The 13,823-nt window shown below is 37.0% G+C and overlaps 1 protein-coding gene across 5 annotated transcripts in view; it reads right to left on the minus strand.

Moving 5' to 3' along the window:
• TMEM209 (transmembrane protein 209) overlaps positions 1-13,823 on the minus strand; it is a 36,490-nt gene that overhangs the window by 21,526 nt on the left and 1,141 nt on the right. For all 5 annotated transcript variants that reach the window (XM_043589530.1, XM_043589532.1, XM_043589531.1 and 2 more), the window contains exons 2-8: positions 13,575-13,711; positions 13,362-13,420; positions 12,035-12,166; positions 11,299-11,540; positions 6,664-6,865; positions 1,854-2,029; positions 915-986 (exon numbers count right to left, since the gene is read on the minus strand). In XM_043589530.1, coding sequence (XP_043445465.1) covers positions 915-986; positions 1,854-2,029; positions 6,664-6,865; positions 11,299-11,540; positions 12,035-12,166; positions 13,362-13,420; positions 13,575-13,711 — 1,020 coding nt within the window. The remainder of the gene's footprint in view (positions 1-914; positions 987-1,853; positions 2,030-6,663; positions 6,866-11,298; positions 11,541-12,034; positions 12,167-13,361; positions 13,421-13,574; positions 13,712-13,823) is intronic.

Below are 13,823 nucleotides of genomic sequence, written 5' to 3' on the forward strand. Positions count from 1 at the left end.
CACCCTTGGGCTGCAACAAAATTACCCAAGGGGTTCAGGGCCATATTCCCTATGTTGTACCTTTCATCTTCGTGAGGGAATTTTTATGTCTAGAAAGCCATCCAGTGCTTCTGGTTCAAGAAAACAGGCTGCTATTTTCACTACTCCCTCCTGATACCTAATTAAAATTATAGTAAAAGAATAAAAGAGTAGACAAGTGACTTCAACGTATTTCTCGAAGATGTAGAGTGGATGAGTGTTGAAGGGTGAAACAGTGGAAGAAGTGGCAGCCTCCGTGGAATCCAAGCGGAACTACCTGCAGTGGAGGGGGGCCAGCGTGTCCAACAGAACTTGGGACATACAGAGACTACAGAGGGGTAGAAAGAGGCAGGGCTGAAACAAGGGAACTCACTTATTCTGTATGAATTGGCCAAAGAGAAGAGGGTTCTTCTCTAAAACAACTGAAGAAACTGAAATATTCTGAAGGAGCTTATAATATATATTACCTTCTCTCTCTAACTTAAAAAGTTCCCTGAGGGCAAGGACCTCATTTTTGTTTCCCTCATATTTCTAGACATATAAAAGGTTCTGCCAGAAAAGCTCTTTGAAAAATAAAATTGAAAAAAAAATTTTTGAAAAAAAAAATAAACAAAATTGAGCTGTTGGGAAGATCTTAATAACTAGATATGTTATTTCTTTATCACTCAAAAGAAACTGATTTACTAAATATGGAGAGAAAAACAAGCTGATGAAAACAGACACCATAAGGTAAATGTCATGTTTATCCTTACATATGTGCCATCCATATTGCATTTTTCATAATAATTAATTCTGATACTCTAATTAGTAATTAACACCTCTAAATAATATTCTAATAACACACTTCGCATAGTAAGAGGCAACAATATTGTCTGAAGAGTAATGTCAGAACTTACATTTCTGAACTTAGCTGTCCACGAATCCATATGATCAAGAAGTTGTCTATTCATAGTCACTCGTGCCCAAACCTATTAAAAATATGTTTCAAATGAACAATCAGTGAGGAAAAATCTTGTCAGAAATTGGTCACTTTCCTCAACTCTCAAAAATATGTGGAAAAAAAATCTGAAAAACAACTTCATCAACACTGATATTCATCTAATTAATATGCAAGAATTTTCTTACTACCCACTTGGTTGCTATTCATGCACAGATAGATCTTTTTTTTTTTTTTTAATTTTTTTTTTTTTTTTAACGTTTATTCATTTTTGATAGAGAGAGAGACAGAACATGAACGGGGGAGGGGCAGAGAGAGAGGGAGACACAGAATCGGAAGCAGGCTCCAGGCTCTGAGCCATCAGCCCAGAGCCCGACGCGGGGCTCGAACTCACGGACCGCGAGATCGTGACCTGAGCTGAAGTCGGACGCTTAACCGACTGCGCCACCCAGGCGCCCCCACAGATAGATCTTTAAAATTCCTTACGTTGGTATGTTTGAAGAACATTCCTGCTTTATGAACAAAACAAAAATCTTATTTTTGGTATTAAACTGATCAAGTTCAAATGTTCTAATCCAAATGTATTTTAAAAGCAGGAGTCTTGTATATATTAAGTACAAATAGATACTTGAGATACCTTTTTATAAATGAATGCAGAAAAATGTTTTAGGCAGGATACTAATGTCAACTGTATGCAATGAAGAATAAAACGTACAATACAATTCAGTTTTAGATACACGGAAGTTACATAGGAGTCTTTCCAGTGTTTAATGCGTGCCAGATTTATGTTTCTGGCCAGGAAAAGTGAAGACTACAGACAAAAAATGTTCCAGAAGTAGAAGAGACTTTCTAACAATCTGCAATCAGAAATATTAAGTCATTTTTATTTTCCATTTACCTCCTCTGCAGCTTGTTTAGAACTGAGATCAGCCTCATCTTTGTTAGCACACGGGGCCTGAGACCTACAGGCAAGCTGATACTGAAACTTCTTCAATGTCTGTGCATAATCTCCCATAGAACGATTGTAGTTCCAGAAGGTAGGACTGGTGGAAGGCGAGGTAGAATCTGGACTCCCTGCAATAATGAATTTAAAGAGCATCAGTGTGTGCTGTAGTAACTGTGACACTTAGAGTTAGCACACGAACACTGGGTATCTGGGCACCTAGGCGATGGCAATCAAGGAAGACAAAGCCCCAAGGGATTCTTCTCTTCCCTCCTCCCTGACATTACCTCTTCTTTAGAGAACACAGACTGCCTGTGCTAAAAATTAAAAAGAACATTTTCTGAGCAATATCAATCAAGTGGTTGAAAGTATCTGTTTATTTCTGTTGTAAAATTAGGCTTGTTTCATTCTCTAAGACTTTCAAATGACTCAGCAAGAAACAAACAAAAGACAAATTTCCCCAGGAAATAAATAGGCTAAGGAAGTCCCTTGCCTGAATTTTTAGTAGCTCTTTCTGAATGGCACGACTACAGCTTCCTATTAATAAACTACTCTGTGGGCCAGCAGCTCCACTCACTCTTCCCTGTACTACACTGCATTCTCTTTATAGCCTGTAATAATTCCTGCGTTGCATTCAAAGAGACTGCCGATTACACTTTTAAATTTATAAATTTACTTTTAGGAAATGTTAATAGTTAATATGGGGACTTAATCCTCTAGAGGATTCTACCAGAGCAGTTATTACACTTTAAGGCTATAGTTTGTCTTTTTACCCAAACAGAATTTGAGTTCCTTGAGGGCAGGAAATATTATTTTTCCCCAGCATCCCTGTGAGCTGATGCTGTGGCTGCTCAGGAGAATTCTGTAGGCTTTGGGAAACCTATCAGCTTGGATTTCACTGCCCAAGTGGGAAATGGTAATGAGGCAAAGGTGAGGTAGGGTTGGACTCAGCCCCTTTTCTCCTACCTCTATCCCCTGTAGCCAGCATAGGGCCAAGAACCTCAAATGGCCACATTCTTGTAGATAAGAAAAAAATCTGTCCACTGGCACCAGGAAATAGTAAGGAAACTCATCTAAGTTGTATGGGGATTTAAAAATTATCCATTTACATATGGGTTTAGAACACCCATTTATACTACCTGTGAAATCCAGGAACCTCCTAGCCCAGAAATTACCTAAGTTAGTTCAAGGTCATAATACTCCTTAGGTACTTGGCAGAGGCAAATACAAAACTGCTAGGAGGAGACAAGGCTTGTATCCAGCCTGCCCAGGATAGAAGAGCACAGATAGAACTGTACTGCAGATAACCTTACCAAAAACAAACAAATACATAAATGACAAGAGGAAACAGGGTTCCAAGCAAAGGAATCAACAAGACAAAAATGTGAGTATTTAACCTTCGAGAACTTTAGATAACTGAACTACAGGACAGAGACTTTTAGAAAGTCATGTTTAAAGTGACTGAGATAGGAAAAAATTGAAAACATAAGAACAAAACAAGATACACTAAAATAAATCATGCATATTTGAAAGAGAACCAAGTAAAACCTTGAAAACTGGAGGAAAAAAAAAAAAAAGAACCCACCCACAACAAATGAAAAAACTCAGTGAGTTAAACAGCAGGTTAGATACTGCTAATGGAAGAACCAACCAGCAGCACAAACTGTGGGGTAAGGGGGACAACAGAAGAATGCCAAACTACTAAATGCAGAAGAAATGAAAATATTAGAAAGTCTCCATTTTGCAACCACCACTGCATTAACTCATTCAGATGCTAAAACCACCGGGTAAAAGGCTGTTGGGGAACAGGACTCACAAGTCTCAAAGTACCGCACTATAGATTATTTATTAATTACAAAAGGGAAAGGCCAAGGTTGCCATCATCTTGACCAACTGATCCAATTTAATCTCACCAATAAAGGGACAAAATGGTATCATGAGTCTCCTGATGTGATATGCTGAAAGGAGCACACTGCCACCTAAGTTGTATTCTTGCCAAAAAATCATATTTAAACTGATTCTTATCTAATCCAATAATGAAAAATGATCACACAAATCCAAATTTGCAAAACAACTAGGCTGACTTCTTCAAATGTAAATGTGATAAAAAAACAAAACAAAGACGCACAAATGTTCTAGATTAAAAAGGACAAAAGAAGCATGGCAGCTAAATATGGAAAAATGATCCTTGACCAGATCCTGCACAAGTAAAAGGAAAACAAAAAAAGCTACAAAGGCCATTATTGGGTCAATTGGAAGAAATGTGAATATGAATAACACTAGTATCTCAAGTATGGTAATTACGCTATAGTCAGAAAAGAAAATGTTCACATTCTTGGGAGATGCATTCGAAATAGTTAAGGATGAAGTGGCCAGGCAGCAAAAAAAGTGTGTGAGAAAGAGTAAATGTGAGTGCCTGGTTTCTTACTATTGGAGAAAGGAGTTACAAATAGGAAAAGGGAGGAGGCTAGAATAAACCCTGCATAGTTGGACTGCAATTGGAGGTATCAGTATGTACTCATGGTTTTTAATATATAGGTGGATGGATATGGAAACACATATAGGTGTGTTTGTGTGTGTATATACATATATATTCCCGGCTGTCTGTTGAGAGGACCTAGAGTAATGATACCCCATCAACAATGACATATCCAGTGCCCAGACATTAATTTCTCAACATCATTCTCCACTAAAAGCAATCATGGTCCCCTTGGAGAAATGGACTGACTCCACAGCTAGTTAACCAGGAAAGTACAAGAGAAGCCTGGAATATCTTGTGGTGCTAGACAGTAAAACAAAACAACAAACAAAAAACAGAAACCAGAGGATCCCACTACCCAAACCTGAAACAATCTAACCACTAAAATAAATGACGAAGAAGAAAAAGTTCTTATCTTGCAATAGAATGCCAACAAATGAATGTAAAAGGTGGTTGCACAACAATGTGAATACCACTGAATTATACTCTTAAGAACGGTTCAAAAGGTAAACCTTATGCATATTTCATCACAAAACATGTTTAAAAATGTAAAAGGGAATAATATAGAAGGAATGATGGGATGAGATAGCCACTACAACACAGTAATAATTTTGAAAAGAAACTTAAAAGGATGTTAAAGCCAGTAAGTCAAATTTGATGAGGAAGAAGATACTTATATAGTCTCAAAGTAGCTCCTCACAAAAATACTTACTATTTAATTTATATAAATACTGAATTACCTAAAACCTACAGGCACAGAGAGTTCAAAGTGTAAGGATGGACAAAGATACACCAGGCAAATACTAACCAAAAGAAAATCAGTACAGCTGTGTTAATATCAGAGAAAACAGATTTCAAGGCAAAAAGATAAAGGTAAAAGATAAAGATAAAAAGAAATAACTGAGCAGAATATTAACAATCATGAATTTATATGCACTTAACAGAATTTCATATACATTTAGCAAATTTAACAGAATTACGAGGACACATTTAATGTAAAACAATCAGTGGGAGCTTTTAACCGACTTTCTTACTAATAGAGCAAGTGGATGAAGATTAATAAGATAAAGAATTTAAGAACACGTTCAGGAAGTTTGGTTCAATGAGCAAATATGGAGCCAAGTATGTAGAGACTATGCCATCCTTTTCAACATACCAAAAACCATTTATAAAAAGTGATCACACAACAGGCCCAAATGCAAGTCTTAAAAAATACCAAAGAATTAACAGGGTAGAGGTCACAATCTCTAGTGTAGCACAATTAACTTAAGAGGAAAAATAAAAGATAATCAAACCTTCATGTCAATGTTTGGAAATTAAAAGCAACACCGATCACTAATATTACTTTTAAACAATAACACTTTTAAGTAAGTCTTATGGATCAAAGAGGAAATAAAAATGGAAGCCAGAAAATATCTCAATAAGACAAAGATAGGGAGAGGGAATGACATAGGTTGTTCTTTGCATTATACTCTATATAATTTTCAGAAAACTTGAAATAGGTCAAAATTTCACAAGAAGAAAAAGCATGCATCGACAAATAACAAGATAATATTGATTTGTTTCTTTGACATTTCTGGCACTTTCAGGCAAAATTAAATTAAAAATCAATGGAGAGATTTCAAGTGACACAAAGAGCCATGGTCCAATAACGGACTTCCTCATTGTGGCCATGCTTTAGCACCTAATGTGCTTTCTGTGAAAGTTCCTGAGGGGGAAAAATCATTATGTGGCTCAATAACCTAATTTGGTTTCAAATAATTGACTTTGTTATAATCAAATCCACCCCAAATGGATTAAGATTTGCTAACACTGTTTCTCAAAGTAAACTAAAGAGAAGTTCGAAAATGTTCTGAAAAACAGCAGCACTTCTGGAGTAAATATGTTCTCCCTCCTTTATCCCTCCCTGTCATGCCAATCTTCCCAAGGACCAAAAAGAGACAACTATCACTTCAATAAGCTTTGCTCTGCACCGCTTCAAAAACATTTTATAGCCTCAATTTTTGAGTAGAAAGTATAACATATATAGAAAAAGCTTTCAATCTTAATGTAGATAAAAGGTTCAAGAATTCTCAGTTCAACTGCATTTTACTTCTTAAATTTGGCGCACTTAAAATTCTAACTCTATAAAATATAAGAACAAAATGTATTTCTCTCCTAAGCTACACATATTAGTAAAAAAGAAGTATTTAAGTACAGTTATCAAAATGATGAAAACAATAGGGTAAGGATAACATAAAAGTAACACCCAAGATGAGAGTTGGACCTGAATAAAAATATACATACCCAGCTTAACTCTATGCTGTTTCTCTTCTTCACTTCTAAGAAAAGTATCCAAAGTTCGTAGGTCTGTCATGTAGTCTTCTTTGTCAGTAGGCGAGTTATAGACGGTGGGTGAAGAACGGTAGCGAGATCTCAACCCACTGCCCTCCACTGGTCCAACAGTTGTAGGGTATGGAGAAGAAGGAGAAGGACTATAGCTTGCCAACTATACAAAATAAAAGAACTTTTTCTTATTGAAATTTACTTTTGTGTTGGTTTTTGACTTTCAGAAAGTAACGCACCCATTAGAATGGCCAAAATCCAGAACAATGACAACACCAGAAGTTGCTAAGGATGTGGAGCAACAGGAACTCTCATTCACTGCTGGTGGGAATGCAAGATGGTACAGCCACCTTGGAAGAGAGTTTGGAGGTTTCTTGCAAAACGAAACTACACTTATCATCTGATTAGCAATTGTGCTCCTTGGGACTTAGCCAAAGGAGTTGAAAACTTAGGTCCATACAAAAACCTGCCTACAGGTATTTACGGCAGCTTTATTCCGTAATTGCCAAAACTTGGAAGCAACCAAGACATCCTTTAGTAGGTGGACGGGTAAATAAGCTGTGGTACATTTGCATAATGGAATATTATTTGGCATTGAAAAGAAATGAGCTATCAAGCCACGAAAAGACAAGGAGGAACCTTAAATGCACATGACTGACTAAAAGAAGTCAATCTGAAAATGCTACACTGTATGATTCCAATTATATGATATTCTGAAAAAGACAAAACATGGAAAAAGCAAAAGGATCAGTAGTTGCCAGGGATCGGGGTCAGGAGTGGGACAGGATGAATAGGTGGAGCATGAGGGACTTTTAAGGCAATGAAATTACCCTATATGATACCGTACCATAATGGTGGGTATACAGAATTATATAGTTATCTAAACCCACAGAATATACACAACCAAGAATGAATCCTAAAGTAAACTGTGGACTCTGGGTGATAATGATGTACCAATGCAGGTTCATCAACTGGAACAGATGTACCACTCTGGTGGGGGGTTTTGATATTGGGAAGGCTGTGCCCGTGGGGGGGCAAAAGGTATAGGACAGGTCTCTGTACCTTCCTCTCAGTTTTGCTGTGAAACTGTTTTGTTTTGTTTTGTTTTCTGAGAGAGAGAGACAGTGAGCGAGCGAGTGCAGTGGGGAGAGAGGCAGAGAATCCCAAGCAGGTTCCACATCAGGGCAGAGCCCCAAAGCAGAGCTTGATCCCACAACCTTTGGGTCATGACCCAAGCCGAAATCAAAAGTCAGTCGCTCAACTGACTGAGCCACCCAGGTGCCCAAACCTAAAACTGTTCTAAAATATAAAGTCTATTTTTTTAAAAAAGCACTATGTGCACGTCTTAAAAAATGGAAAGTCTGAAGAAAAGAAGTCATACTTAGAACTACAACCTAGACCTAATATAATCCCTTTTCATATTTTATGTATTTTCAAATCTTTAAGTGCATATAGCTATATCAATATATTTTTGTTTTTACATATTTTTTAAACAAAACAATTGTTTTTTAAACCTCATTTTTAACTTTTTTTCTACGAGAGAGAGAGAAAGAGAGAGAGAGAGAGAGAGAGAGAGAGAGAGAGAGAGAGAGATAGCACGTATGTGTGCGCACACAAGTGGCAGAGAGGCAGAGAGAGAATCCCAGCCCCATGTGGAGCTTCAACTCACAAAGTGTAAAATCATAACCTGAGCCCAAATCAAGAGTCGGACGCTTAACCGAGTCACCTAGGTGTCCCTAAACCTCACTGTGTTTTTAAAGGTAACCAAGGATTTTCCTATAAAAATCCTCTGTAATATTATTCTTACTAGCTATACAATATTTCATTATACATACGTACCATTATTTATTTTTACATTCAATACATTTGAATTATCTACAAGATTTGGCCACTGTAAATAATGTTAACATCTCTGTACATAAATCTTTTCTTTTCTTCTCTCTTTTTTTTTTTTTAGTAAGTTCCACACCCAACGTGAGGCTTGAGCTCATGACCCTGAGATCAAGAGCCACATGCCCTACCGACTGGCCAGCCAGGTGCCCCTACATAAATCTTTTCTTAATTTCTGAGAAATGTCCTTCAGGAGATTCTTAGAACGGAAATGATCTGATCAAAGCATATGAACATTTAATACATATTCCGGTTCTATTAAATGAAAATGTTGTGCTAAGTACTATTCAGAAAAAAGTTGATAGGCAGACCTATTTTGGTATATGTCCATTTCACTATTTTAAAATGTTTATTGGATGTAGAAGAATTTTAAAAAATTTACATTTAACTTGTGTTTCCTTATGAAGTTAAACACTTTAAAAATATGGAGGCACGTGGCTGCCTCAGTCAGAAGAGCATCCAACTCTTGATCTCAGGGTGGTGAGTTCGAGACCCAAGTCTGGTGTAGAGACTACCTAAATAAATAAAACTTAAAAAAATACAACTACTGGTCACTGGTATTACCTATTTTATTAACTATTTACTCCAGTATAGTGGCAAAAGAAATAAAGTTGAAAAAAAAAAAATGTTACTCCTCTTCCACATTGATTTCTTTCTTTTTTTTGAGAGTGAAAGAGAGAGTGAGTGTGTGAGCAAGGGAGAGAGGCAAAGGGAGCGTGAGGAAGAGAATCTTAAGCAGGCTCCATGGTCAGCACAGAGCCCAACACAGGGCTCAATCTCACGACCCTGAGATCGTAACCTGAACCAAAATCAAGATTTGATGCTTAACTGACTGAGCTACCCAGGCGCCCTGCTTTCTCTTATTTATTTTTTTTATTAAAAAAAAAAAAAAAAGTTTTATTTGAGAAAGAGAGAGCACAAACAGGGAGAGGGGCAGAGGGAAAGAGACAATCCCAAGCAGGCTTCATGCTCAGCACGGAGCCCGACCCAATCCCACAACCCTGGGATCACGACTCAAGCTGAAATCAAGAGTTGGCCACTGAACCGACTGAGCCACCCAGATACCCCCTTCTCTAAGATCCTTCTATATGCCATGATGATATCTGCGCTATTCACTAACGGGTTTATTTTTGCTGAGGGGCACATCTTATGCATAATGTACATTATTTTATTTTATCCTCTCAATAAGTAAATATTACTACCATACTAATTTCAGATATGAGAGATTAGGTAATTCACTCAAGATTGTCCCAGGATTTCAATCCAGTTTTCTGACTCTAGAAATACACTGTACTAGTCCCTTCGTTTTTGTCTGTTTCAACATTTCCATAATCAAAAGTTGAAAAGTTTCTTGAAAACTTAAAAGAACTCAATGACAAAACTTCGGAACCCTAATATATTCTGCAGATATATCTGATTAAAATTCAAATTTTTTCTTCCTTATTTATTTAGGTTTTCTACCTGTTAGTCAATCTCGGCATTTTTTCCCTAGAAAAATTACTATTCCATTTCATTAACTTTTCCATGGTATTAACTTGGTTCAACAAATATGTATATATAGCATCGATATTTCATATACTATGCTAAGAAAACAAACATGAATAAAAACACACAATCCTGTACTAAAGAAGGTTACAGTCTAGGAGAAAAAAGATAATTAATGTTACCAAGTTTATACAGAGCTATTTAGTACAGATTAATAGTTTTTAAGAAATAAAAATAACTTACATATTCAAGAGTAAACTATGGTGTTTCCACTAGATGAGTATTAAGTAGCCATTAAACAGAAATTATGTTTGGTTGGTAAAACTATGAGTGATTTTTTTTCTCATGAAAACAAAAACTGTAAGTCATATTTGCCTATGGGTTATTAATTATCACTACATATACATTTCCTCATAAAATTTAACTTATACAAAATTGTCTAAATGTTATTATTTGCCAAAATTGTTATTGGGTAACCAGTAGCATGCAATTTCATTACAAAGAAATATTATGTAACGGGTAAGGGCAGTGTGTTGATTTCACTTCCAGACATTCCTCATTTAACTAGCAGCTATAGGGATGTAGTTCTAACTAGTGAGAGCATCTGAAAACGTGACCATGCCCCCTTTAACACTCCTTTTATATTCTTACACTTCAGGCAGGAGTCACAATTTCAAATTTGTCAATTTTGCTTCTATCAAACCCACTTTGCGGAAGTTGGAATGGAGGTTTCTAGTCATCCCATGAAGGGTGGTGTCCATCATGAAGAGTCAAACTACACAACAATCCCAGTTTTTAGCTTAGGAGGTATTCCACATGATAAAAAGCATTAAGATTCTGTAAGGATATACAAAGTTTCATATAAACAAGCAAAGAAAGAGGGCAAACATAGATTTAAAAAACTAAAGTAAAAAATTACCATAGTCTCAACTTGTTTGAAAGACCCTGCAGAAAGATCCTAGAGGGTGACTCTCAGTCTATTATCTTTGCAAAAGCTGATTTTTTTCTTTCATTTTAGGGTGTGGTATACATAACGTCTGACTAGGTATCAGGATCTGGGTTCTGTTCTTGGCTCTTAAATGGGCAATTTGGGCAAGTCAATTACCCACTGTTTCTCAGTCCTGTCAGTGAGAAAATGAGGAGTTTTGATTCATTTGGTGATTTTCAAGGTAGCTCCCAATTCTAAAATAATGTGACTGGCCAGGAAAAAAGATTCATTACCTTATTATAACCACTGATGGGAGAGTAAGTCACTCCAGGGCTATAGGAACTGCTGCCACCTGATGACAGACCTTGCAGCTGAGGGCTGTATCCGGTTATACAGCTGGTGGTGAACTTGGGGCTGGTACTGGGTGAACGAGATGGGCTATAGCTCAACACACTCTGACCCTGAATTGAAGGAGAAGGTGGCGAGGGAGGGATTTGGGTTGCTGCCAGATCGTGTGGAGGAGTAGTCTGTACAACTGGAAGGAAGGAAGGAAAGAAAGAATGAATGAATGAATAAATAATATGTGCATGCATGTATAAGTAAAATTTCTATAAAAACAGACTTAATGAAATGAATCTTTTTCTTCAGGAAAAGAGAAAGTAACAGAATAACTTGGTTGTTAAATTACATATTATTACCTAAGGACACAAGGTAGTGGTTTACCATTTCCATACAGTTTAAAGTAAGAGATTAGCTTCAATCCATAAGGGTTAGTCATTTAATTTTAACTGTAATTAAACAATGGAACAAACTTTCATGAGGTTGTTGAATAGTATTTCCTTTCAGTTTATACAAATAGGAATGATAATCATTGGTCTTAAGACAATTTATTATAGACTTGTTTAATATAGTTGAACCAGATGGCTTTAGAAGTCCCTTCCAGCTGAGTCTATAAAAAGGGCAAATTAAATTGAGAAAGATTTATTGCCAACCTTTCCCCCACCTTTGCAAAAGATATAAAACACTTACCAGCTGTTTTCAACCCTAAAAGTGTTTGCTGTCCAGGGCTAACAACCAGACTTGTTGGTGCCACCGTATATTTGAAATACCTCCAAAAATCAAATAAGGCGTTTAGGCTGAAGAGGGACGCAAGGGCAAGCTCTGGAAGAGAACAATTTATTTTTTTTAAGGGGGAGGATGGAAGGGTAACATTTAAAGGTGAGTGGAAAACAAAACCCTTCATACTTTAGCAATTTAACAACACAACTGAAAACTATCTTCTTAGTCCTCATAACAGTTACCATTTAATGAATGTCTATTATGTATAATGTCTATGGCATTTACTAGTAAATTTCAAAATATTATCAGGCACCTGGCTGGCTCGGTTGGTGGAGCATGCGACTTGATCTCAGGGTTGAGTTGGAGCCCCACGTTGGGTGTAGGGATTGCTTAAAAATAAAAAAATCTTAAAAAAAAAAATTACTAACCCTCACAACCTTGTACAATAAACATTTTCACCTTCAGTTGACTAGAGGAGTCAAGTGACTTTTGCAAGAGCACACAGCTAGTTACCGAAGTCATGATTATACACTCAGGTATGCAGATCCCAAAACTCTTGTCTATTAAATTTTTTAATGTTTATTTATTTATTGAGAGACACAGAGAGATAGAGCACGAGCAGGGAAGGAAGGGGCAGTGAGAGAGAGGGAGACACAGACTCCGAAGCAGGCTCCAGGCTCTGAGCTGTCAGCAGAGCCCAACGTGGGGTTCGAACCCACGAGCTGTGAGATCATCACCTGAGCCAAAGTCGGACGCTTAATCGACTGGGCCACCCAGGTGCTCCCAAAACTCTTGCGTATTCACTTGCCACACCATGGACTCCACATTAACATGTGTATTAGACTACAGAATTCACTTTAATGGCCATAAAGACTCTTTATACCCTCTTTATACTGAAGAGCAGAGAGAAGTAGAGAGGAGGACAGAACGAGGAACCTGAGGAAGGCATTAATGGAATAGAAATCTGATTGTTCTTGAAAGGAGACATGGTAGGGATTTAGGGAAGGCATTTCGGAGAAAATAAATGCGAATCACCACCACCAGAAGTTATTTTTCATCAGAGGACTCTAATGATTACCTGGAACTGTACTGTTTGTCTCCTCTACATTCCTCTACTAGAATGTTCCTTCCATGAGGGCAAGAATCTTGTTCCCTGCCTGCTATATTCCCAGTTTTTGGAACACACTACACACTTGAATATTTATGGAGTGAAGGAATGAATACTAAGCTGAATTAAGCATGAATGCAGTTTTTCATTGGTAGCAAACCTAAATCACAGTAAAAATTAATTACTTACCAATATACCAAAGGGGCCAGTATGTCACATTATAATATGAACTAATCAACTTTCCAGTCCTGAAAAAATTAAGAAGGCTTTTCAAAATCTTAAAAAACAAACAAACACAAAAACCAAACAACAGAAAACACCTAAAATCAAAAAAAACACAAAAACCTGTGGAACCAACCACTGTCCTCTTTAAGTTTCACTTTTTTTGATTAATTAACTTACATTTCAGTATATATCATTCCAGCCACGGATACATTTAGGAGTCCCCAGGCTAAAACCACTTTCTTAGCTTCTGTTTCTTTTCTCATCTTGATGGTTCTGTCAATAAGGGAAGCACTAGGATTTGCCTCCCCTTGCATCTATCCAAAAACAAAAAAGCACAGGAATTAACGAAGAGAAACCACTTCCCCATTTAAGAAATCCAACTTGTGTCCTTTATAATTGTAACTAAAAACTGCACATATTTTCCCT

This window comes from Prionailurus bengalensis, chromosome A2 (genome assembly GCF_016509475.1).
Source record: "Prionailurus bengalensis isolate Pbe53 chromosome A2, Fcat_Pben_1.1_paternal_pri, whole genome shotgun sequence".
Lineage (NCBI taxonomy): Eukaryota > Metazoa > Chordata > Mammalia > Carnivora > Felidae > Prionailurus > Prionailurus bengalensis.